General features: G+C 35.5%; 1 protein-coding gene across 4 annotated transcripts in view; it reads left to right on the top strand.

Annotated features, from left to right (window-relative positions):
• CHD1 (chromodomain helicase DNA binding protein 1) overlaps positions 1 to 26,824 on the top strand; it is an 82,315-nt gene that overhangs the window by 30,127 nt on the left and 25,364 nt on the right. For all 4 annotated transcript variants that reach the window (XR_014838417.1, XR_014838418.1, XM_021085400.2 and 1 more), the window contains exons 5-22: positions 788 to 852; positions 4,165 to 4,308; positions 4,433 to 4,704; positions 6,352 to 6,577; positions 7,654 to 7,754; positions 7,964 to 8,142; positions 8,993 to 9,120; positions 9,839 to 10,055; positions 11,044 to 11,133; positions 12,024 to 12,214; positions 12,758 to 12,946; positions 14,648 to 14,810; positions 15,661 to 15,813; positions 18,285 to 18,356; positions 18,810 to 18,959; positions 22,050 to 22,198; positions 22,583 to 22,679; positions 22,802 to 22,897. Coding sequence is in view for 2 of the 4 variants with exons in the window: in XM_021085400.2 (XP_020941059.1) it covers positions 788 to 852; positions 4,165 to 4,308; positions 4,433 to 4,704; positions 6,352 to 6,577; positions 7,654 to 7,754; positions 7,964 to 8,142; positions 8,993 to 9,120; positions 9,839 to 10,055; positions 11,044 to 11,133; positions 12,024 to 12,214; positions 12,758 to 12,946; positions 14,648 to 14,810; positions 15,661 to 15,813; positions 18,285 to 18,356; positions 18,810 to 18,959; positions 22,050 to 22,198; positions 22,583 to 22,679; positions 22,802 to 22,897 (2,682 nt within the window). In the remaining 2 variants the exon portion in view is untranslated. The remainder of the gene's footprint in view (positions 1 to 787; positions 853 to 4,164; positions 4,309 to 4,432; positions 4,705 to 6,351; positions 6,578 to 7,653; positions 7,755 to 7,963; positions 8,143 to 8,992; positions 9,121 to 9,838; positions 10,056 to 11,043; positions 11,134 to 12,023; positions 12,215 to 12,757; positions 12,947 to 14,647; positions 14,811 to 15,660; positions 15,814 to 18,284; positions 18,357 to 18,809; positions 18,960 to 22,049; positions 22,199 to 22,582; positions 22,680 to 22,801; positions 22,898 to 26,824) is intronic.

Raw genomic sequence — 26,824 nt, 5'->3', positions numbered from 1 at the left:
CTATCCAAGAGCAATAAGAGTATATCTTTTCTAAGCCCAAATAGTGTAAAGCAAAGAAGCTATTATTTTAGGACACATCTTGCTAACTGATGTACAAAATAAACGGAGATAGAGCACAGACACAGCACAGTTCAAAATTATGGGCACTTGTGCTGAGATGCTGAGCATAATAGTTCTAGAGGAAGGAGTTTGGGAGTGCCCTTCTTTCTGCTCTGCATGTGTGCTCCCTCTTTAACACCTCACTGCAAAACAAATGCTGAATGCTATTTTTGCTTTTTGCCTGTTTCTGTAAAAGAGAAAATTCTCTTGATTTTATTTTCAGTTATTGAAAACAGATGCTAATATAGTTTTTTGTAAACGTGAAGTGATGTAAATCAAACTTGCAAAAAGTGAGGACTATCTGTATATCACAAACTGCCCAATGAAGAATAAAAATATTGAATAAAAATTTGAAATACCGACAATTAGGATTCCGTTTTGAGGCCATACCAGAGGCCATATCAGGCAACAGTAATGATCCCCAGAGTTGTTAGATTAAGATTTTATACAAAATGCTGACATCGTGATGTTTACCTAATTTCACTGCCTGTGTTATAAATTTGCAGTAAAACTATTATTAATTACTTTGTGTTTATTAATGATATTAATATAATAACACGGAAAAAAGGGGCTTTATAGTACTAGTTGCTGTTGCTAGCAAAGTGGATGTTAAATAGTATGACAAAAAATTGTTATTTAGGTTAAGCTCTAATCATTAATAACAGTAACTTTATATTTTTCTTTACAGGATTCCTCCAGCAGTGAAGATTCTGATGACTCATCAAGTGAGGTCAAAAGGAAAAAGCATAAAGAGTATGCCATTTTGTCCAACTGATTACTTTTATATCAAGAAAATCCTAATGATTTTTGTATTACGTTATGAACAATATGTTCCCAAACGTGAACTTTTATAAATTCTTGGTTCATGGCATTTTATTAGGTTAATTTAAACCTTTAATTCTTTGTGTGTGTGAGTCTCTCTTTTTTTTTTTAGTTTATTTTTCTGAAATATAGTTGATTTACAGGGTTTGATTAGTTTCTGCTATGCAGCAGAGTATTTATACACACACACACATTCTTTTTCATGTTCTTTTCCATTATGATTTATTACAGGGTGTTGACTATAGTTCCCAGTGCTATACAGTAGGACCTTGTTATTTATCCTCTCTATATATAATAGTTTGCATCTGCTAATCTGAAACTCCCAATCCATTTCTCCCCCATCACTCTTCTCCCTTGGCAACCACAAATCTATTCTCTGTGTCTGTGAGTTTTAAATTACTAATTTTTTTTCCTATCTTAATTATCTGCATATGAAATTAACTTTCTTTGTAGAACTCATTTAGATAGTCACTATAATTTCCTAGAGATCTTGACCTAGTAAGTGTTAAGAGTACTTCTAATCTCAGTTCCGTTATTTATTTATTTATTTTTGTCTTTTTAGGGCCATACCCACGGCATATGGAGGTTCCCAGGCTAGGGGTTGTATCCAAGCCATAGTTGCTGGTCTACGCTACAGCCACAGCAATGCCAGATCCAAGCAGCATCTGCGACCTACGCCACAGCTCACGGCAGCACCAGATCCTTAACCCACTGAGGCCAGGGATAGAACCTGTGTCCTTATAGTTGCTAGTCAGATTCGTTTCCACTGAGCCACAGTGGGAACTCCCTCAATTCCAACATTTAGATGTCTGAGCTTTTTTCTCTCTCATTGCTTTAAAAATATTGTTCTGTTGTTATCTCTTCTTTTTCTCTTTGTCGTGGATATTCTGTACATTCACTTTGGTATGTCCAGCTTTCGATTTGTTATTTATTTATACCACTATGCTCTTTATTTTATGCATCTTTTTTTGCCCTCCCCTTTTTTTTCTGCTGCCCTGTGGTATATGGAGTTCCCAGGCCAGGGATCAGATCTGAGTCATAGTTGTGACCTAAGCCACAGTTGCAGCAACGCCAGGTCCTGAACCCACTGTTCTGGGCCAGGGATCAAACCCATGTCCCTGCGCTCCCAAAATGCCACCAATCCTGTTGCACTACAGCAGGAACTCCTATTTTATGCATCTTTAATGTGAAAATTCATGTGTTACTAGTTTCTGAAAATTGGGTCATTGTATTTCTAGGCATTTTCTCTTTCTCATTCTGTAGATATATATATTGTAACTGTCTTGCTGGAATATATATAATGTATTTATCTGTTGGATCTCCCTTCCCATCATGTTTTTTATACTTTTATTGCTATGCTACAGTCTGGCTGATTTATTCAGTTCTGTCTTCTGGTTTACTAAGTGTATTTTCATTGCTGTGTCTCAACCTTTTAACTCACTGAGTTTGTAATTTCTAAACTTAGCATGAGTGCAAGCAAAGAATATTTTGAAAAACAAGAGTAGGAGGTCCTGTCATGGCTCAGCAGTAACAAACCTGCCTAGTATCCATGAGGACACAGGTTCAGTCCCTGGCCCCATTCAGTGGGTTAAGGATCCAGAATTGCCTCGAGGTGTGGTATAGGTCTCAGACGCTGCTCGGAACGGGTGTTGCTGTGCTGTGGCATAGGCCAATGGCTGCCTCTCTGATTTGACCCGTAGCTTGGGAACTTCTATTTGCTGTGGTTGCAGCCCTAAAAAACAAACAGGAGTAATCTGGGATGATGGATAGATTTGGTTGAATATAAAAACCATTTTTTTTTTATTATAAAATATAAAATGGAGATTTTTTTCATATGTTCTGCCTATTGCTACATCTAATGTGCAAATTAACAAAAAGCTCAAGATAAAAAAATTTGCTTCTCAGAGTTCCCACTGTTGTGCAATGGCATCAGTGGCATCTTTGGAGCATTGGGACGCAGGTTCAGTCCCTCGCCTAGCACGTGCACGCACAGTGGGTTAAGGATATAGTATTGCCACAGCTGCAGTGTCAGTGGCAACTATGGATCAGGTCTGATCCCTGGCCTGGGAGCTCCATATGCCTTAGGGCAGCCAAAAACGAAAAAAAAAAAAATTGCTTCTCTAGTCTGTTTTTTCTCATAAGCCAGATTTTATCATATGTGCTTGCTTATGCAACCCTTAACCTAGTCATAATTGATGCAAGAGATGCAGACCAATGGAATAGAAATAGTGTGAGACAGGATGTAGTGTATATGTAAGAACTTAATCTATGTGTTTCATTTTATATTTATATTCAAGTTTATATTATAGCAGAGGAGTTGTTTGGCGGTGCAGCAGGATAAGGATCTAACGTTTTCACAGTCAGTAGAGCAAGTTAGATTGCTTCTGTGGTGCAAGGTTTTTTTTATTTTTATTTTTATTTTTTTTGTCTTTTTGCCTTTTCTAGGGCCGCTCCCATGGCACATGGAGGTTCCCAGGCTAGGGGTCCAATCGGAGCTTCAGCCGCCGGCTTATGCCATAGCCACAGCCACAGCAACGCGGGATCCGAGCCGCGTCTGCAACCTACACCACAGCTCATGGCAACGCCGGATCCTTAAACCACTGAGCAAGGGCAGGGACCGAACCCGCAACCTCATGGCTTCTGGTCAGATTCGTTAACCACTGAGCCACGACGGGAAATAACTTTCGAAGGGTGTATTTTTATTTTTATTAAAAAAAAAAAAACATTTTTTATGGTCACACCCACAGCACATGGAAATTCCCAGGCCAGGGAATGAATCCGAGCCACAGCTGTGACCTTCGCCACAGCTGCTCCACAATGGGAACTCCAAAGGGTGTATTTTTGAAAATCAGTCTCCAGAAAATTAAAATGGAAGGGATTAGAATCTCTGAAATGACAAGTATAATAATTACACAGGATTTTCAAAATTAAGCCCTATAACTCTTTAAATTAGCATGCTATTTTTTTCATCCATAGTAATAATGAAAATAGTTTCACTTATTTGCCTTTTACTGAAGTATAAATGATTAATTTAAAAAGCTCTGGAGTTATAAGAGAAATCTGTAAAGAATATTTTCCAACATTTTTCGTATTCTGCAGACATTTTAATGTTTTTAGTATGGGTGAAAGCAGTATTTTTTATATTAACCAAAATATAGTTTATTTGATTATTTTTGTATTTTATCAGAGACAAAATTTGCTATATAAGTATAAACAAACATCCTTTATGTATTTTACATACAGTGAAGATTGGCAGATGTCTGGGTCGGGATCTCCATCTCAGTCTGGTTCAGATTCGGAATCTGAAGAAGAAAGAGAGAAAAGTAGTTGTGATGAAACAGAATCTGACTATGAGCCAAAAAACAAAAGTAGAAAACCTCAGAATAGGTACGTTTAGTATATTCTTGGCTTGATTCTGAAAATTTTTGGTATGTGTCCTTTTCCAATAGTTCTTCAGATATTCTTTTATGCCAGTGTTTCTGTAAAATACTTCTCCCCTGGTCTTCCCTAGATCAAAGTCAAAAAATGGAAAAAAGATTATTGGACAAAAAAAGAGGCAGATTGATTCATCTGAGGAGGAGGAGGAGGATGAAGATTATGATAATGATAAAAGAAGTTCTCGTCGCCAAGCAACTGTCAATGTTAGTTATAAGGAAGATGAAGAAATGAAAACAGATTCTGATGACCTATTAGAAGTCTGTGGAGAGGATGTTCCTCAACCTGAGGAAGAGGAATTTGAAACAATAGAACGGTTTATGGATTGTCGGATTGGGAGAAAAGGAGGTATTTTAATTTAAAAACAATTTTTTTTTGTTGTTCCAGTGTTTGCTAGAATAAGATATTTCTTAAAGATATTTCACCTTTGAAAGCCAAGAGGGTAGGTTTTCTTCTTTTTACTTATTTGCTAATACTTTGCTCACTTGAGTACTTTGTTCCCAAGAAGTATACACTTGATATCACTCATATATTACAGATACTAGAAAAATATTAACCCATGCATTTGAGTTTTTCTGTCACCACGCCTAAATAATTGCTCTTTGGGTACTTTCAATATGACACATGGTTTGGTTTAAAACTTTTTTTCTTTTATCTCAAATATGTAGATTATTTTTTAGTTGTCTTGACATTTTTTCCTTTCAGTTTTATTGAGATATAATTGACAATGCAGCACTTTTATAACTTTTAAGGTGACAGCATAATGACTTGATTTACATATATTGTGAATAATTCCACAGTAAGTTTAACTTATGTTACCTGCACCCATTATCTCTATAGATGGAATTAAAAAAATTTTCCCTTGTAATGGGAAATTCCCTTGTAATTTAGAGTCTACTCTCTTAGCAGCTTTCAAATATACCATACAGCAGTGTTTATATAGCATTATGTTCTGCATTGCTCCCCAGTACTTGTAACTGGAAGTTTGCACATTTTGACCACCTTCACTATATTTACCCTACTTCTGACAACTATGAATCTCTTGTTCTATGAATTCTTCCTTTCTTTCTTTCCCTACCTCCTTTCCCTTTTCCATATATTTGAGGTTATATGATGTATCTTTAACTTACTTCACTTAGTATGATGCCTTCAGGATTCATCCATGTTGTCACAAATAGCAGATTTCCTTCTTTTTATGGCTGAGTAGTAGTCTGTTGTTATGTAAATGTGTATACCACATTTTCTTTTATCTAGTCATCTGTTGGTGGACACCTAGGCTCTTTCTATGTCTTAGCTATTACAATGCTGTAGTGAACATGGAGGTGCAGATATCTCTTCCATATAGTGACTTTCCAGATAGGTAGTTTTTAAAGATGATTTTTAGTTATTTTAATTTCCAGTATTAGTGTTCCAGTTGTTACTTATTGTGTATTGATGTATGATCTTAATGTGTGCCACTGTCTTTTGACCTTGTCTTCTAATTTTAAAACTGAGGGAATTAAATGAGGTAATCTTTTCTTTCTAGAATTGAGTTTCTTTTATAAATGTCTAATAAAATTTCTGATGAATTCTTTCTTCTTCTTTTCTTTCTTTTTTTTTTTTTTTGTTTGTCTTTTGTCTTTTCAGGGCCGCACCTGCAGCATATGGAGGTTCCCAGGCTAGGGGTTGAATCAGAGCTGTAGCTGCCGGCCTACACCACAGCCACAGCAACGCAGGTTCCGAGCCGTGTCTGCGACCTACACCACAGCTCATGGCAACGCTGGATCCTTAACCCACTGAGTGGGGCCAGGGATCGAACCCACAACCTCATGGTTCCCAGTCGGATTGGTTTCTGCTGCGCAATGACAGGAATTCCTGGATGAATTCTTATACCCTGTTACTTATTTTAAAACGTGTATACTTTTCTCTTTATATTTTTGAATTTTTCAGTTTAAAGGAGATAACTTCTATAACAGAATTATATGGAATGTATTGTCCTTTTTTTCCTCCCCCCAGCTACTGGTGCTACTACAACCATCTATGCAGTTGAAGCAGACGGTGACCCGAATGCAGGATTTGAAAAAAACAAGGAACCAGGAGAGATCCAGTATTTAATTAAATGGAAAGGATGGTCACATATCCACAATACTTGGGAGACAGAAGAAACCCTAAAGCAACAGAATGTTAGAGGAATGAAAAAATTAGATAATTATAAGAAAAAAGATCAGGAAACAAAAAGATGGTATGTTTTATATTAGTATTGAAAATAATGATGCTTGACTATTTCTTCTTCAGTTTTTTCATTATACAAACTGGCTCACATAACAAGTGGCAGAATGAGAGATTTTTGTGTTACAGATGGTATTTGGGGATGGATTTTTTAGGGGAGATTTGTTTTTATTTTAAGTGTAGTTGATTTGCACTGTTGTGTTAATTTCTGCTGTATGTACAGCAGAGTGATTCAAATATGTACATATGTTTTGTTATATTCTTTTCCTATGGTTTGTCACAGAATATTGCTATACAGTAGGACCTTGTTGTTTATCCATACTATATATATATATATATATATATATATATATATATATATATATATATATATACATATATATATATATATATTTATGTATTTTGTGTGTGTGTGTGTGCGTATACAACATGAAATATACTGTATTTGCTAATCTCAAACCCCTAATCCTTTTCTCCCCCACCTCCCTTCCTCCTGGGCAATTACAAATCTGTCCTCTAAGTCTGTGAGTCTGTTTGTTTCTTAGATAGGTTCACTAGGTCATATTTCAGATTCCACATGTAAGTGATATCATATGGTATTTGTGATTCACATGATGTGTCTATATATATATAGAGAGAGAGAGAGATACACATATACACCACATCATCTTTATCCATTTATCTGTTGATGGACATTTAGGTCGTTTTCATGTCTTGGCTATTGTAAATAGTGCTGCCATGAATATAGAGGTTCATGTATCCTTTGGGATTTTGGGGGAGGGGGCAGGCTGTGGGTACAGTGTGTGGAAGTTCTGGGGCCAGGGATTGAACCTGTGCCACAGCAGTGACCTGTAGCACCTTAGTGACAATGCTGAGTCTTTAACCTGCTGAGCCACCAGCAAACTCCTGTGTGTACCCTTTGAATTATAGTTTTGTCTGGATATGTGCTCAGGAGTGGAATTGCTAGATCATATGACAAATCTATTTTTAGTTTTTTGAGGAACCTCTATATTGTTTTCCGTAGTAGCCATTCCAGTTTACAATCTAGGGGAGATTTTTGAATCGCTTCTTGGATTAATAATCTTTCAGGTTGAAAAATGCTTCTCCAGAAGATGTGGAATATTACAATTGCCAGCAAGAACTTACAGATGATCTCCACAAGCAGTATCAAATAGTGGAGCGAATAATTGGTCAGTAATAAATGATTCTAATTAAACATTTATCTTTCCATGCTTGAAGTCATCTGAAAAAAAATTTTTAATTGACTGTTTACATATAAAATACAGTAGCTTGCTCTTACTATAATAAGAGTGTTTTAAACCAGATGACTTATTTTTACATGCATTCCTTGATAAGATTCAATATGAAAAATAAAATAAATACTTGTTTTATGTTATAGCTCATTCCAATCAAAAGTCAGCTGCTGGCTATCCTGATTATTACTGCAAATGGCAGGGCCTTCCATACTCAGAATGCAGCTGGGAAGATGGAGCTCTCATTTCAAAAAAGTTCCAAGCATGCATAGATGAGTATTTTAGCAGGAATCAATCAAAAACCACTCCTTTTAAAGATTGCAAAGTGAGTACTGTTTGCCATTTTTAATTATTAAAAATGTATTCATGCATCATAAATATTCCAAGCCTACATAGAGAGTTGGATCCGGATTTCACATAGTCTAAAGGAGAAAACTACTTGGTTGGTAGGTCTTACAGCAAATGATGTTCCTATAATTGTTATGCCATCTTACATGTGGCACTGTCTTTTTAGCCTTGGTGAGTGAAACTGTGTCAGATAATAAATTGGTGGTGGTAATTGTACGGAGTGGGTTAGGGAGACCAAATAGGGAAAAATCCTTGGAAACTAGACATATATGCTTGATTTTAAAAGTAGTGAGTATTTTCCTTGCATTAGGAAAGGGAAAGAGGGATGTCACCATAAGAAAGTATCCAGGATTCCCCTGCCTAATATAGTGTCTTTCTATTTAAAGTGTCTGTTGGTGATAGCTTTGGAGTCTGTGTACCACTAGAATTTGTTTAGAAGTAAATTCATAATGGTAATTTAGAAATAAAATGGTAAGTTAAACCAGTTTATGGTTTATTTCAAGGTCAGGGTGGAGCAATGGTTGAATGAATGAATTTTACATCGTTTTGGCTTGTGAAGTATGGGAGACCCAAGTATTTGAACAAGAACTTAACTTTATCATTTTGTTCAAAAACGAGCAAAATATTTCACTGTACATTGTTATAGTAATAGTATAGCAACAATCTTCTTTGACTGAATCCTCAGCTAGATTTTGAATTGTGGAATTTCTGAGCTTTATGATTTGAAATGAAATTTTAAAGTCTATAGTAAAAGATGAAGTCTTCATCTTTAAGTATGATTTCTTATGTTTAATAATTGTTCATATTAACATGTATTTCTACCAAAGGTATTAAAACAAAGGCCAAGATTTGTAGCCCTAAAGAAGCAGCCGTCCTATATTGGAGGACATGAGGGTTTAGAATTAAGAGATTATCAACTGAATGGTTTAAATTGGCTTGCTCATTCTTGGTGCAAGTAAGTATATTTTGAATTCTGTCTGTCTGGGGGAATAAAAATTTTACACATACAGGATTTGGAAAAGATTCTGCTAATGTAAAAGATAAGACTCTTTGGTATTTATATGCGTGTCTTTGAATTTCCTGTTGTACATAAACAATAATTATCATTATCACTAAGAAGAAAAGCTAGTGAGCGGAGTTTGAATTTAACCTTTTAATCATTGCAGTATTTAAATAGGTTTTGATTGAACTTAAAATCAGACTATACACACATTCTATTTCACAACAGTCCTGGACTATTTCTCTTCCAGTTATTTCTAATGCCCATTTACACCTCTTTTTTTCTTTCCTCTCTGCTGTGTACCCTGCTCTGTTCTTTGCAGTATAGGTGACTAGGCGCAATTTATTATTTTATTTTATTTTTTTAACTTTACCATAGCTGTAGTTTTATCTAGACCCTACTACTTGTTAGATAGATTGTGTTTTGTCATAGATTATAGACAATACTATCAACCTTTAAGCTGCTTCTGGCCTAAAATGATAAACTCCCTCCTCTACTCTTAAACTATTAAGACATTTTTTATTTATAGTTAATAAAAATGACATTATAAATAATGCCTGTGATATTAATCTTATTTAACTGTTCGCATAAACTTGTACATGGGTTATATAAAAAGGTTTCTTATAAATTTGAATCTTTATTGCTTATGTGATTTTTATTTTTAACTTTGCAGAGGAAATAGTTGCATACTTGCTGATGAGATGGGCCTTGGAAAGACAATACAGACTATCTCATTTTTAAATTATTTGTTTCATGAACACCAATTATATGGACCTTTTCTATTAGTAGTACCACTCTCTACTCTCACTTCCTGGCAAAGGGAGATTCAGACATGGGCTTCTCAAATGAATGCTGTGGTTTATTTAGGTGACATCAACAGCAGAAACATGGTAAGTTGTCTCTCCACAAATTTAGAAATTTAGACAAACTTGTCTTTGAGGACAAGTCTTTGATTTGTCTTTATAAGTTCTTAGTTTCTAGCATTAAACTTGCCACAAAGTAAGACTATACATATTTGATTGGCATAATAAAAATTAATTTTTATTCTAGTGTTACTGTATCAGTTGATCAGTTTATCTGTCTATATGTTTTCCTGCCTTATTGAAAGTTCAAATATGAAAGCCGAAAGAGTATAATAAACTTCCATGTGTACCTCTCCAACTTCATAATTTTAGCCATTGCCAGTTTTGTTTCATCTGTATCTCTACATGGTACTTTACTCCTAATGATTATGAAGCAAACCCCAGATGTAATATTTCATCCACAAAGATTATATTATTAAGTGAGTTAGTCACTTGTGTTTTGTCAAGTGAGAACTTTTCTTCAGTGAAAAGCACATATTAAAAATACATCTTTTTTATTTTTTATAGGTTTTGATATGCTGGGGCATTTATTTACATTTTATTTATAAGTAAGATCAGTATAGCTTGGGCTGCATAAAGAATAGTTAGAACTATTTCATTACATAGACATATACTTAGTTTATTGTCTATTTTTTTTTTTTTTTTTTATTAAAAATTTTTTTTGTCTTTTTGTTGTTGTTGTTGTTGCTATTTCTTGGGCCGCTCCCGCGGCATATGGAGGTTCCCAGGCTAGGGGTCCAATCGGAGCTGCAGCCACCGGCCTACGCCAGAGCCACAGCAACGCGGGATCCGAGCTGCGTCTGCAACCTACACCACAGCTCACGGCAACGCCGGATCGTTAACCCACTGAGCAAGGGCAGGGACCGAACCCGCAACCTCATGGTTCCTAGTCGGATTCGTTAACCACTGCGCCACGACGGGAACTCCCTGTCTATTTTGAATGGATTTTAATTTAGATATTCATGTAAAGTATACTTAATATTTGTCTTAAAATTGTCCTTGAATTTCTTGATAGATAAGAACTCATGAATGGATGCATCCCCAGACTAAACGGTTAAAATTTAATATCCTGTTAACAACTTATGAAATCTTACTGAAGGATAAGGTATGTATTATCTATGTTTTTCTGTTTGGTGTGTGTCAGTTTTCGCTTTACCATATATTGTGGATAGGATGAGGAGAAAACTTAAATCATGGGTCAGCAAATTAAAGCCTGTGGGTCAAATCTGGCCTTTTTTTTTTTTTTTTTAATGATCCTTGAAGTAAGAATGATTTTTATATTTAAAATGTTAGAAAAGCAGACCAAAAAATATGGAGCTGGTTTAGTGTATGTTGATTTGTAAGATCTTTAAATAGGAGGAAGATACCTAACAGGATTAATCTACCATTGGCTAAAGAACTGTGCTAATAGCTGTTGTCTTAACTTAATTCTTCATATTACTTTGTGAAATACTGCAATTCATACTGTAAAGAAAAGCCAAGTCTCAGATTAATGAACTTGCTTGGACTCATGCAGCTATTACATAGCAGAATCAGACCTGTCTCTATTAGGTCAGAGACCTATGTTGATATAATGGAGATACACAATTCTTAAAATCGATACAGTGAATTACAGCTACACTTGTACACTGTTCCAAATTTATATCATGTTTTCTCCAAATTGACATCAGTAGAGGCTTTTACTGGGCTTAGGCTAAAAATCTTGTAAAAATTTTAAATGATACTGTAGTTTTTCTTTATTTTCAATATGTAAACTAGTGAAAAAACTTTCACTTCATATCATACTCTGTTTTCCTAATGGTTAAAGTAGTCATGGAAGGAACTTGATCTTGCATGTTGAAGTACTTGATTAAAGATTTTAGTAAATCTTAGAGTAAAATGTAATTTTTATTTAAATTTTAGACATAAGTTTGTTTTTTAGATTTACCTAATTTTAATGATTTGAATGCTGTTTTTCTCTTGAAATATTAACTATGTTCTTCTGTTCATTTTAAGGCATTCCTTGGAGGTCTGAATTGGGCATTTATAGGTGTAGATGAAGCACATCGATTAAAGAATGATGACTCTCTTCTGTACAAAACTTTAATAGATTTTAAGTCCAATCACCGTCTCCTTATCACTGGAACTCCTCTACAAAACTCCCTCAAAGAGCTCTGGTCTTTGCTACATTTCATTATGCCAGAAAAGTAAGATAAATTGAGATAGACAATTTTAATGTTAGTTTTGTAGGCTAAGTTTAGCAGGAAAGTAATTAGTGTTTTATAGGATGAGAAGGAAGTTTTATTGCCCAAACATTGGACCAGAGATTATTAAGCAGAAAAGAAATGGAAATGGGATGATATTTCATATTTAAATAATATTTTAGTTTTTCACTTTTGTAAATAAATAAGCTTGAGCCATGTATAATAAATTATAACAGTTGACTTTGCCTATGTTCAAAATACCTTGCTTGAAAAATGGAAACATTATCATTCTTAGTATTTGAGAATAGCAGTAACAACAGTAACAAGGAGCTGTTGGAAAATCCCATTTTGTAAATGAGGAAAAACAGACTATACCTCTATGTAGAGACATAATAGATTGCTTGGAAGAAGAGTTATAAGAAGTGATTCATTTTAGCTAAATTTTCCTCAAAAAATCTGTATTTTTTTTATATCTGACTCTACTAGAAAATCTCAAATGCAGTTTGACTTCTTTCAGTGATTTTTCCATTTGCTTAAATTTTTCAGGTTTTCTTCTTGGGAAGATTTTGAAGAAGAACATGGCAAAGGCAGAGAATATGGTTATGCAAGCCTCCACAAGGAGCTTGAGCCGTTTCTGTTACGCAGGGTTAAGAAAGATGTGGAAAAATCTCTTCCTGCCAAGGTTGAACAGATTTTAAGAATGGAAATGAGTGCTTTACAGAAACAATATTACAAGTAAGCAGTAAAGAGAGCACATGTTCTGAACATTTATCTTTATGTAAACCCCATCCTTGTCTCAATCTAGGTGGCCCCCATCCTCATTTGCATCATAGAGCATTAGCAGTTATTTTTATTTATTTATTTATTTTTTGAGGTTTGTTTGTTTGTTTTTGTCTTTTCTAGGGCCGTGTCCGCGGCATATGGAGGTTCCCAGGCTAGGGATCTAATTGGAGCTGTAGCTGCCAGCCTACACCACAGCCACAGCAATGCAGGATCCAAGCCACATTTGTGACCTACACCATAGCTCACAGCAACACCGGACCCTTAACCCACTAAGCGAGGCCAGGATAGAACCTGCAACCTCATGGTTCCTAGTAGGATTCATTAACCACTGAGCCACGCCAGGAACTCCAACAGTTTTTAAATATTAAAATAGGTTTACCCTATGGAATATGGAAGCAAAGAGAGATTTAATGGCATGTGCAAGATCATGGGTGACATAGAATAAACAATTGATTTTATAACCTACCATTAATTGCTTTTCTCTTTTTCATACTCTGTTATGTTGTAGTGGATTTTTTTTTAAGTGTTGGGATTTCCATGATACCAAGGCATTATTATGTGATTATGATAACTGTATAATTAACCAATAGAAGTCAGAGAAGGAAACTTAAAATTTTAGGCTCCCTTGCTTTTTGTTTTGTTTCTTGGCCATATACAGCAGTGACAACACTAGCTCCTTATCCACTTGGCCATCAGGGAACTCCAAGGCCCACTGCTTGCCGAAGAATATTATTAAATCATATTTGCTATAAATTATGTATGTCAGATCTCTATAGTAACACTTTGAATAATCAAAGAGAAATATCTGTCCTAATATCTATTTAAACATTTAATTACATAAAATGTACTGCCTCATGCATTTGATTTATTTGAATTCTCAGAAATATGTTTTATGATAATACCTGTGCCATCCACTTAAAAAATACATTTATATATAAATTTTACATTTTTATGATGGAAAATTGCAAACATATACAAAATAGGATAGTGTAATAAATTCCATCATTCAGCTTGATATTCAACTCATTTTATCTCTAACCACCTCCAGTTCCCTACTTTCTATTATCTTGGCACAAATCAGATATAATTGTTTCAAGTCCCTCTTAGGACTGACCAAAGAGAGAAAATAAAAAGTGTTAGTATAGATGATGGTGAGAAGAAATGTTGTGTATAGTTTGCAGTAATAAAATAACCACTTATAATTTTTCTCTAGGTTTTCATGAGTATTGTGTAATTGTAATCTAGAGAAGGCAGTGTGGCTAAACTAGGTATCCTCATGAACTTTTAGCTATCTGCATTAGCTGCCCAATATAGTAAAATTTATAGAAAGGTTAAGATAGGTAATGCAATTGACCATTTTAAAAATAAATTTTGGGGGAAAGGGTTTAATATGCTGTATTCACTATGTTACGTTAAGCCTTTACTGTGTGTAGGTAGATAATGGTTCTGATAACAAGTTTCATGTTCTCATAAGTCTTATGAATGAGTATAAATGTCTTGTGAACAAAGTTTGGTTCATTGCATATGCAGTTGAGCTTCATAATGGTGCACTTTTGCTTTGGTACTTGATTGATTTTTTTTTTTTTTAATGATTTTAGAATTCATCCTGGTAAATGTTCTGCTACATCGTTTTCATAATTTTTTTTTGAACAGATGGATATTAACTAGGAATTACAAAGCCCTCAGCAAAGGTTCCAAGGGCAGTACCTCAGGCTTTTTGAATATTATGATGGAGCTAAAGAAATGTTGTAACCATTGCTACCTCATTAAACCACCAGATAATAATGAATTCTATAATAAACAGGAGGCCTTACAAGTAAGAATTTTAAAATTTTGTTACTTTGTGGTAAAGCAAAATTCTAGAAATGTTTACTTCAGTTGTAACTGAAAGTGGCACACTGCTTTAATATATTGGTTAGAAATTCTCTTTGGTTAATGGTGTATTTAAGTAATGGTGCTTGGGTTTTTTAGACTTTATAAAAAGGTTTAAAAATTATAATTTATCCAAGTAATCATTTTGATAATTCTTCTAAAAACAGATCTCTAACCATGAGCTGTCTCACACTTTATCTAGAAAAACCCTTAGTGTATTTGTATTCTTCATTTTCAGAAAAATTCAGTAATAGCAGTTGTGCTGAATTCATAACATGGGCAGTGGTAGTCTTAAGAAGACCATCTAGACCTTAGATCTTACCAGTCCTGTCACTTCTGGAAGATGAAGAGTGTGAAGAAGGCACAATTGCTATCCAGCCATAGTAGTGCTTTGAAGTGCTTGGATCGGTGACTGAGATAGATAAATTAGAGTACATTTTCTTATTCTTTCAAAAACTTTGGTTGCTTAATTGCTGCTTCTTTCAGTGTATTGTTTTTCAGCCAAGATTTTTGGAGAAATAATAAGCAAATAGAGTATAACAGTTCTGTTCTTTCCTCCAGAAAATACAACAAAAGCCTAGGTGCTAAATGGCAAGAAAAAAATGGTGTTCTTAAGCCATAGAGTAAAGATAAAGGTTCTAAAAAATTTCGAAAGCTGAAATAAACTTTTAGCACATTATGAAAATTTTAAATCTCAAAATAGTTAAAGAAACTGAAGTGTTGTGGGGCATTTGTTTCATTTGATTGGTTCTTTTAACATGTTATAACAGTTGTAATTTATTGTTTCCTCATAGCACTTAATCCGTAGTAGCGGAAAATTAATTCTTCTTGACAAACTGTTAATTCGCCTAAGAGAGCGAGGCAATAGAGTTCTTATTTTTTCTCAAATGGTGCGGATGTTAGATATACTTGCAGAATATTTGAAATATCGTCAGTTCCCCTTTCAAGTAAGCATCTCATTTTTTGTCGTTTATTTTTTGCGATGTTTATTTTCTTTTAATGTTAAATTTCTCTCATGTATTTCAAATCTAAAGAGGTAGCCATATGTAATAGGCTTTAGTCTGAGGAAGGACAAGAGAGAGCAATCCTTGTGAATGTTACCAGAACTGTTGCAGATTCTGAAAATTATATGATCATAATCTCATTCAAATGCATAGTTTGCTGAATTAAACTACATGATTTTAGGAAGGATACCGATGACCAAAATGGGCTTATATTCCATCTATTCAGTGTTGACTTTGAAATTCATTCAATATGATTATAGCTAATATGAATGAGCATTTAGAGTTGGGTTCTAGTCTTATATATAATATCTTATTTAAATCGTTATAGCAATTTTTTATACATTGCCTGGGATGTAGCAAACAGCATATACAGCTAATAAATGATGTGTATTTAGTGTAGGCAGTAAAATAGAAGTAGAATTATAATGATGAACCTCAGCACACATAATCCCTGCTCTATTGGAGCTTACAACTTAATATGGGAGATAGACATTAAGCATGTAATTACAAATAAATGTAATGTGATAACTGTTAAAGAGCAGGTGTTGGGTGATATAAACATGATTGAGATACATGTAGGGAAAAAATGTAAAGAATAAGAGTTTTTACTAATTGTAATTTTTAGTGAAAAAGAAACATATCACTTTAAATTTTTTTGATTTTGTTTTGACATCTGTTATTTATCTAATGTGTAGTAAACACTTAATAAATGTCAGACACTGTGGTAGGTGTTTTCCTGTGTTCTCTCACTGAATCCTCTATTTTATATAGAAAGTACTACTATTATGTTCATTTACTGAGGAGGAAACTGAGGTAGAGAAAAGGCAAGGTTCTTGCCCAGGGTACCCACAAAAATTCAGGATATTCAGATGTGGGCTGTTGAACCAGATTCCATGGTGTCCCAAATCAGTGACCCTCAAACTTTAAACCAGAGGGGTTTTGCTGGATCCCTCTCTCATGATTTCATGGGTTTTTTTTTTTGTTTTTTGTTTTGTCTTTTCGAGGGCCACTTCCCACTGCATATGGAGGTTCCCAGGCTAGGGGTCTAATCGGAGCTGTAGCCACCGGCCTATGCCAGAGCCACAGCAACTCAGGGTCCGAGCTGCATCTGCGACCTACTCCACAGCTCACAGCAATGTTGGGTCCTTAACCCACTGAGCAAGGCCAGGAATCGAACCCGCAACCTCATGGTTCCTAGTCGGATTCATTAACCACTGCACCGCGACGGGAACTCCTCTCTCACAATTTCTGATTCCATATGTTTAAATGAGTCTCCATAATTTGTATTTCTGGGTTCTCGGGTGACATTGATGTGTTGGTCCATAACCACACTGGACTCAATCAGTGGGTTTTTATTTGTGTATTTCATTTTTGAAAGTTTTATTTTGAAGTATAGTTGATTTACAATGTTGTGATAATTTCTGTTCTACAACAAAATGATTCAGTTATATATGTACCCATCTCCATTCTTTCTCAGATTCTTTTCCCATATAGACCATCAGAATATTGAGTAGAGTTCCCTGTACTCTATACAGCAGGGCCCTCTTGGCCAATCATTCCATATATCACAGTGTCCATATGCCAATCCCAAACCCCTAGTCCATCCCCCCATGCCCCCAACCTGTCCCCTTTGGTAACCATAAATTTGTTTCCAAAGTCTGTGAGTCTCTTTTGATTCTGTAAATGAATTTGTATCCTTTTTTTAGATTCCACATAAAAGTGTTTTTAAACTGTGGGCTATAACCTGTTAATGCATCTGGGAAGCTGTTTAATGCATTGTACCAGTGTTTTTTTTTTTTTTTTTTTTTTTTTTTTTTTTTTTTTAATGGGGAGTTCTCCATCGTGGCACAGTGGAAGTGAATCTGACCTAGGAACCATGAGGTTGCAGGTTTGATTGCTGGCCTTGCTCAGTGGGTTAAGGATCCAGCGCTGGCATGAGCTGTGTAGGTCATAGATGCTGCTCGGATCTGGTGTTACTGTGGCTGTGGTTTAGGCCTGCAACTGTAGCTACAATTAGACCCCTAGCCTGGGAATCCCCTTGTGCCATGAGTGCGGCCCTAAAAAAAATAAAAGTTAAAATTAAAATAAAATAGATCATAACATACTGTGAATCCTCATATTTTATGTCATGAAACTTGGTTTGAGTGTATGGCTGTGAAATGTTAAGTGTATTCTTACATAAGTCTAAGGCATAATGACAGCTAGTGCTATTATTTACTCTTAGCGAAAGGAGTGGTTAAGAGCACAGACTCTGGAGACAGGATGCCTGAGTATTGTTCCTAACTATAATAAGTACCTTGTAGTCTTAGCAAAAGCAGTGCTGCATTTTCATACTTATTTTCATAATTGATTTTAATTCCTTTTCAAAGTTTTGATTCTGTTACCATGCAGTATTTTAATGTGTTTTATTCCAGCGATTAGATGGATCAATAAAAGGGGAGCTGAGGAAACAAGCCCTAGATCATTTTAATGCTGAAGGATCAGAGGTATGAATGCTTTTAAAATTGTATTTAAGTTTTTTTAGTCATTATTCAAGTCATACTTCTGGTTAAAAAAACTTATTGGTGGTAACCGGTTTTGATTTGCAAGTGAGGTTTCTAAATAAGTATCATCTATTAAATCTGAAGAATTTTATCCATTTGTATCAATACTCTTGCAATGTAGGATATTAAATTGCTTCAAAATAAATTAGCCCACTTTCATTTAGAATTCTTTTTGAATTGTTTATTATTCCCATGTATATGTTTGTATTTGGGATCTTATCGATAGGTTTTGCTAGAGGTTTATATATTTTATTAGTAATTTTAAAAACTACCTATCAGTTTTATCGGTAAAATATTTTTTAAATTCAAAAATTCAGTTGTAAAATTCTCACACTGCTTATTCTTGTTTGAAGTTTAGAAGAATTTAAAATTGTGCTTATTTATAATTCCTTACAGGATTTCTGCTTTTTGCTTTCCACAAGAGCTGGAGGTTTAGGAATTAACTTAGCCTCAGCTGACACTGTTGTTATATTTGATTCTGATTGGAATCCACAGAATGATCTTCAGGCACAGGCTAGAGCTCATCGAATTGGGCAGAAGAAGCAGGTATTTTTTATTTTCCTTATTTTATTCTTTTAGAATCTGTTTAGAGGTGATTTTTTTTTTTTTTTTTTTTTTTGCCTTTTCTTGGGCCGCTCCCGCGGCATATGGAGGTTCCCAGGCTAGGGGTCCAATCGGAGCTGTAGCCACTGGCCTACGCCAGAGTCACAGCAACGCAGGATCCGAGCCACGTCTGCGACCTACACCACAGCTCAGCGCAACGCCGGATCGTTAACCCACTGAGCAAGGGCAGGGACCGAACCTTCACCCTCATGGTTCCTAGTCGGATTCGTTAACCACTGCGCCATGACGGGAACTCCTTAGAAGTGATTTTGATTTATTCTCCTGGTAAGATCATTGGAACAGTCATATTGCTATTGAACAGACCAAAATCACCTGGAAATTTTGACAGAACTGAGTTAATTATGCCTGAATAGGATCATGCATTCTCCTTTGATCATATTCTCTTAACTGTAGAATACAGTGTTTCTTATTTAATATATAAACTTTAAAATGACTTCATATACTTATTTTACTGTTGAAAGAGATTTTGCTTATTAGTACATTGCTTCCTTTTTGTTACCCTGTGCTTTCTCCACATACCCAAAGAGTCATCCTCATAGTTTTTGTACAACTCTCTGGCACAGTTGTAATAGCCCTTGAGAAAAACCATCTGGCATGTATTTTAATTCATTTACCTTTATCTAGAGTAGAGTTTCTCAAACTTCTTCAAAGTAGAGACTAGAGATAAGTAGCACACAGAGGCTTAGCACATTTTTTTGACTTTTTAAACTTCATATTTTCTATTGAAAAATAAATTCATAATCTAAAACTAAATAAATGTTTTACCCAGATAATTATAAAACAGATGGAAACTTGAAATAGGGATAACAACACACCAAGACAAATTATAGGCTGTCATATATGAGAGTGAGGAAAGAGGATAGTCTTACAGATGATCTGGCCCTAAATGTATATGTGAAGAGTCAAAGTATTCCTCCTGTATTATGAATGAGATAGGGAACAGTGGTTAATTGTACTGAACATATACTTACAATATTGAAATGCTCAGCACATGGCTAGATTAAACACTCCATTTATACTACTTAAGGATCTTGGTCACTACATTTTCTAATATGGGATAGAAAATAGAGAATACATTAGGAAAAGAACAGTAAGACAAGATACTATAGAAACCTGTGGTGGATCTTTGGAATGAATACCTGAGTAAAAACAAAATAATGCAATACAGGTTTTGTGTTAAAAGAGGTATAAATATGAAATATATTTTTATTAATGATTATTAGATACATTATTATTTCATTATTGGTGAAATACAAAATTCCTATGCTTCACGCCCTTGCTATTTTTAGTAGTAGATGGTTCTTAGTCTGACTGAAGGAGTCTAAGATCTCCTTTTAAATGTTTTCATGTAGCAGCTACAAAATAGTTTTAGGTTACTCATACAGATGAATTTTATTGGTGATGCTGCTACTAAAAACATTTGTAAATGATAACTTTTTATAAAGATCCAAACAATATAATATCCATTTATCTACTGACCTAAACAATAACTGCATTCCTGAAAAAAATTGGTGTGTAATGTAACTCTAAAAACCTTTCATGTTTATATTAAAATAGTTATAATTTAGACTCAAGATAATTTAAAACAATGTTTTTTGCTCTTTTTTAGGGCCTTACCTGCAACATATGGAAGTTCCCAGGCTAAGGGTAGGATTGGAGCTGCAACTGCTGGCCTACCTCATAGCCACAGCAATTCGGGATCCAAGCCACATCTGCAACCTACATCACAGCTCACAGTAACGCTGGATCCTTAACCCACTGAGTGAGGCCAGGGATTGAACCCTCATCCTCATGGATTATAGTCAGGTTTGTTAACCGCTGAGCCATGATGGGAACTCCTAAAACAGTTTTTAAAAATCATTTGAAAGATTTAGAGTTCCTTTTGTGGCTCAGCAGGTTAAGAACCTGACATAGTGTCTGTCCATGAGGATGCAGGTTCAATCCCTGGCATCGCTCAGTGAATGGGTTAAGGATTCGGTGTTGCCTATGGCTGAGGCATAGGCCTCCAGCTGCATCTCTGATTTGACCCTAGCCTAGGAATGTCCATATACTGCAAGGCATGGCCCTAAAAAGAAAAAAATCATTTGAAAGACTTGAAAAACATAGGTCCAATTTAATGAAGGATGCTGGGTATTCCAGGTCCCTATGCCGTAAATGCTCGTAAGTCCACCTAGTCACTGTGAAAACTAAAAATGTTCCCATAAATTTTCAGAGTATCCCTATATGGTGCTATTGTTTGATATAGAACCACTGACCTTGAGAAATAGGGCATATTTTTAACACATCACTTTTTGTCTGTTTTGGAGAGTTTCTTTTTTTTTATGGCATGGCTTTATAAACATTAGCTTGAAAAGTGATTCATACAATTTTGGATTCTGTGGAATGATGAAATGATCAGAATCGAGGGAACTGAAATAAGATTGTCATAAATTTACTCCCCCCCAGCTAAAAGATAATTTAAAAATTACTGTCATTTCTCTAACAAAAGAAAAATAAGCAAATAAAATCTCTTAACCAAAATGTGAGAATGAAGGATATACTCTCAAAATAATAATTAAATTGAAGAAACTTAATTTTAAACATATCGCTATAAGTTTTTAAATTTTTATTTTTTCTTTTGAGCAGTGAAAACTTCATGTTGAATAAACTTCAGTCTGTGTACCAATATTGGGCATTTAACATGAGCAAAACAAATCCTTTTTACTTTTAGGTTTCATCGTGTGTATCTTTTTTTTTTTTTTGGACTTGTCTTTTTTCTAGGGCCGCACCCACGGCATATGGAGGTTCCCAGGCTAGGGGTCTAATCGGAGCTGTAGCTGCCGGCCTACACCAGAGCCACAGCAATGTGGGATCTGAGCTGCATCTGCGAACTACACCATAGCTCACAGCAACGCCAGATTCTTAACCCACTAAGCAAGGCCAGAAATCAAACCCACAACCTCATCGTTCCTAGTCGGATTCGTTAACCACTGAGCCACAGCAGGAACTCCTCATCATGGGTATCTTTCACAGGTGAACATTTATCGTCTGGTTACAAAGGGATCAGTTGAAGAGGATATTCTTGAAAGGGCCAAAAAGAAGATGGTTTTAGATCATCTTGTGATTCAAAGAATGGACACCACTGGGAAGACAGTACTACACACAGGTTCTGCTCCCTCAAGGTAGTTACTTTACTAAAAAACGTCCTCTTAGAATCATATTACACTCATTTTTATGAAATGTTACGTACTGTAAGCAGATCACTGAAATAGTATATTTAGTGTGTCATTTTATTTTTTTGAAGCACTGAACTAATTTCTAGTTGGCAGCATACATTCAGTACATGGTTTCACTACTTTAGTTCTGTAATCTTGAGGGGAAACCCTTTAAGTTACAGGCTTCAAGTTCTTTGATTTTGAAATAAGTATACTAGTAATACCTCACCTATTTATCTCTGTCATATTAACTGTTGTAAAGGTGACTATGTCAATAATTCATAAAGGTGCTATATAAATGTTGAATTAATGACTGTTAGTGTTAAGTGTTTTTGTTTTTCCTGATTTTAGTTCTACTCCTTTCAATAAAGAAGAGTTATCAGCCATTTTAAAGTTTGGTGCTGAGGAACTTTTTAAGGAGCCTGAAGGAGAAGAACAAGAGCCCCAGGTAAAAAAACAAAAAGCAAAAAAACAAACTTGTCTTAAAATATGTCATTTTTTTAAACTATAAATGTATATTTATTTTAAAATGTATTAAAGTATTTTAAAATAACGGTTTCTTTATTTTAGGAAATGGATATAGATGAAATTTTGAAGAGGGCTGAAACCCATGAAAATGAACCAGGCCCTTTAACCGTTGGAGACGAATTACTTTCTCAGTTCAAGGTAGAGCTTCTCTTGATATTTTTCTTTATAATTATAAAAATTGAGAAGGACTGACAATGTTTTATCATTTAGTGTTTTATTCATTTTTTTTTTCTTTAAGCCTGATCAGCAAGGTCATCTAAAAAAAATGTTTAACATCTGTGTCTTAAAATTTGCTGTGTGTATAAAAAATTTTTCTTTCTTATTCTTACAAACCAGCAGTGACCTGATTTGAAAGGGAGCAAATAACTTATGAACACTTTTATTTCCACCACTGAAGACTTTCAGCTGATTTTGTATTGGAACAGTTTTTGACATTAGGTTACACATTATCACAATTAAGAAAACACAAGTAAATCAGTCAAAGTAAGCAAAGTAGGCAATAATACTGACAAATACTCCTGGTTAGGTGAGGGCTAAAAGGGTGCAAGGATTCCTAAAGCAAAGAAGTCAACCAACCTTAGGTGTGTGCCATTTAGCCTTAAGAAGTGGGTTCCTCTATATCCTATTTTCCACAAGTTGAGGTTTTTAAGAAACAGTTCATGGCATTCATTCATTAAACAAATATTTATTGAACACCTGCAGTGTGCCACACACAGAGAAACAGCAGTAAATAAAAACTTTTATAATTTTAATGGGTCATTCCGGCTGTTAGGCAGAAGATTACTATAGTGGGCAAGAATTGAAGCAGGAAGACTATTTCAGCAATCCTGGTAAGAGGTGAAGGTTTCTGGAACTGCCATTCACTCTGGGTATAGTCTAATTCTTTTTTTCTTTTTCATTTTTTTTTTTTTAAACACTGTTACACTATTTGCTTTCATTTTTTTTTTCCCCCCTCTTTTTGGGGCCTGCTGCATATGGAAGTTCCCAGGCTATGGGGTCGAATCAGAGCCATAGCTGCTGGCCTACACCACAGCCACAGCACTGCCAGATCTGAGCCGTGTCTGCAACCTACACCACAGCTCACGGTAACACCAGATCCTTAACCCACTGAGCAAGGCCAGGGATCAGACCTGCATCCTCATGGTTACTAATCAGATTCATTTTCACTGAGCCATGACAGGAACTCCATCATTTCATTTATTTATTTAATTTGGGGGGGGGGGCAGGGCGTGCCTGTGGCATATGGTAGTTCCCAGGCCAGGGATTCCCCACTGTGCTGGACTGGGGATTGAACCTGTTACCTCAGCAGCAACCTCAGCTGTGGCAGGCACAATGCCAGATCCCTTAACCCACTGTGCCGCAATAGAAACTCCAACACTATTTATTTTCTTTTTAATTATTTCCCCAACACAATTTTTTGTGTGTGTGCTGTACAGCATGGTGACCCAGTTACACATACCCAGTTATACATTCTTTTTTCTCACATTATCATGCTCCATCATAAGTGACTAGACATAGTTCCCAGTGCTACACAGCAGGATCTCATTGCTAATCCATTCCAAAAGCAGTAGTTTGCATCTGTTAACCCCAAGCTCCCCATCCACCCCACTCCTTCCCCCTTGGCAATCACAAGTCTAGTCTCAAAGTCCATGATTTTCTTTTCTGTGGAAAGGTTCATTTGTGCCTTATGTTAGATTTCAGATATAAGTAATATCATATGGTATTTGTCTCTCTCTTTCTGACTTACTTCACTCAGTATGAGAGTCTCTAGTTCCATCCATGTTGCTGCAAATGGCATTACTTTGTTCTTGTTTATGGCTGAGTAGTATTCCATTGTGTATATATACCACATCTTCCTAATCCAATCATTTGTCAGTGGACATAGGGGTTGTTTTTATGTCTTGAATATTGTGAATAGTGCTGCAATGAACATGTGGGTGCATGTATCTTTTTTAAGGAAAGTTTTGTCTGGATATATGCCCAAGAGTGGGATTGCTGGGTCATATGGTAGTTCTATGTAAAGATTTCTAAGGTACCTCCATACTGTTCTCCATAGTGGTTGTACCAGCTTACATTCCCACCAACAGTGCAGGAGGGGTTCCCTTTTCTCCACACCCCCTCCAGCATTTTGTTATTTGTGAACTTATTAATGATAGTCATTCTGACTGGTGTGAGGTGGTATCTCACGGTAGTTTTGATTTGCATTTCTCTAATAATCAGTGATGTTGAGCATTTTTTCATGTGCTTATTGGCCATCTGTACATCTTCCTTGGGAAAATGTCTATTCAGGTCTTTTGCCCATTTTTCCATTGGGTTGTTGGCTTTTTTGCTATTGAGTTTTGTAAGTTGCTTGTATATTCTAGATATTAAGCCCTTGTCAGCTGAATCATTTGAAACTATTTTCTCCCATTCTGTAAGTTGTCTTTTTGGTTTCTTTTTGGTTTCCTTTGCTGTGCAAAAGCTTGTCAATTTGATGAGGTCCCATTGGTTTATTTTTGCTTTTATTTCTATTGCTTTGGGAGACTGACCTGAGAAAATATTCATAAGGTTGATGTCAGAGAATGTTTTGCCTATGTTGTCTTTCAGGAGTTTGATGGTGTCTTGTCATATTTAAGTCTTTCAGCCATTTTGAGTTTATTTTTGTGCGTGGTGGGAGGGTGTGTTCTAGCTTCATTGATTTGCATGCAGCTGTCTAGGTTTCCCAGCAATGCTTGCTGAAGACTCTTTTTCCCATTTTCTGTTCTTGCCTCCTTTGTCAAAGGTTAATTGACTGTAGGTGTCTAGGATTATTTCTGGGTTCTCCGTTCTGTTTCACTGGTCTGTCAGTCTGTTTTGGTACCAGTACCACACTGTCTTGATAACTGTGGCTTTGTAATATTGCCTGAAGTCTGGGAGAGTTATGCCTCCTGCTTGGTTTTCGTTCCTCAGAATTGCTTTGGCAATTCTGGGTCTTTTGTAGTTCCACATAAATTTTTGAATTGTTTGTTCTAGTTCTGTGAAAAATGTCATGGGTAATTTGATAGGGATTGTATTAAATCTGTAGATTGCTTTGGGTAGTATGGCCGTTTTTAAGATATTAATTTTTCCAACCCACATGGAATATCTTTCCATTTTTTTGCTTCTTCTTTAATTTCCTTTATTAATGTTTTATAGTTCTCAGAATGTAAGTCCTTTACCTCCTTGGTCAGGTGTATTCCCAGGTATTTAATTTTTGGGGGTAAAATTTTAAAAGGTAATGTATTTTTGTATTCCTTTTCTAATATTTCATTATTAGTATACAGAAATGCTACTGATTTCTGAATGTTAATCTTATATCCTGCTACTTTACTGAATTTGTTGATCAGTTTGAGTAGTTTTTGGGTTGAGTCCTTGGGGTTTTCTGTATATAGTATCATGTCATCTGCATACAGTGACAGTTTTATCTCTTCTCTTCCTATTCGGATGCCTTTTATTTCTTTTGTTTGTCTGATTGCTGTGGCTAGTACTTCCAGTACTATGTTGAATAACAGAGGTGAGAGTGGACAACTTTCTAGAGACCTACAGCCTGAAAAACTGAATCAAGAAGAAATAGATCAACTGAACAGACCGATCACTAGAAATGAAATTGAATGTGTCATAAAAACACTCCCTGCAAATAAAAGTTCAGGGCCAGATAGCTTCACAGGTGAATTCTACCAAACATACAAAGAGGAACTTACACCCACCCTCCTTAAAGGTTGAAGAAGAAGGAACACTCCCAAAGACATTCTGTGGGAGTGTTCACCATCACCTTAATTCCAAAACCAGACAAAGATACCACCAAAAAAGAAAACTATAGGCCTATATCTTTGATGAATATAGACGCAAAAATTCTCAACAAAATTTTAGCCATCCGAATCCAACAACATATCAAAAAGGTCATACACCACGACCAGGTTGGATTCATCCCATGTGCACAAGGATGGTTCAACATATGCAAATCAATCAACATCATATACCACCTTAACAAAGGAAAAGTCAAAAATCACATGATCGTCTCAATAGATGCAGAGAAAGCATTTGACAAAGTCCAACATCCATTCATGA

Source organism: Sus scrofa, chromosome 2 (genome assembly GCF_054392235.1).
Source record: "Sus scrofa isolate SSC_HxYL_T2T_F1_AM1 chromosome 2, Sscrofa_HxYL_maternal_Yorkshire_Landrace_v2.0, whole genome shotgun sequence".
In the NCBI taxonomy this organism is placed as follows: domain Eukaryota; kingdom Metazoa; phylum Chordata; class Mammalia; order Artiodactyla; family Suidae; genus Sus; species Sus scrofa.
The sequence above is the reverse complement of the archived record's forward strand: the minus strand, read 5'-3'. Positions and strand labels throughout refer to the sequence as shown.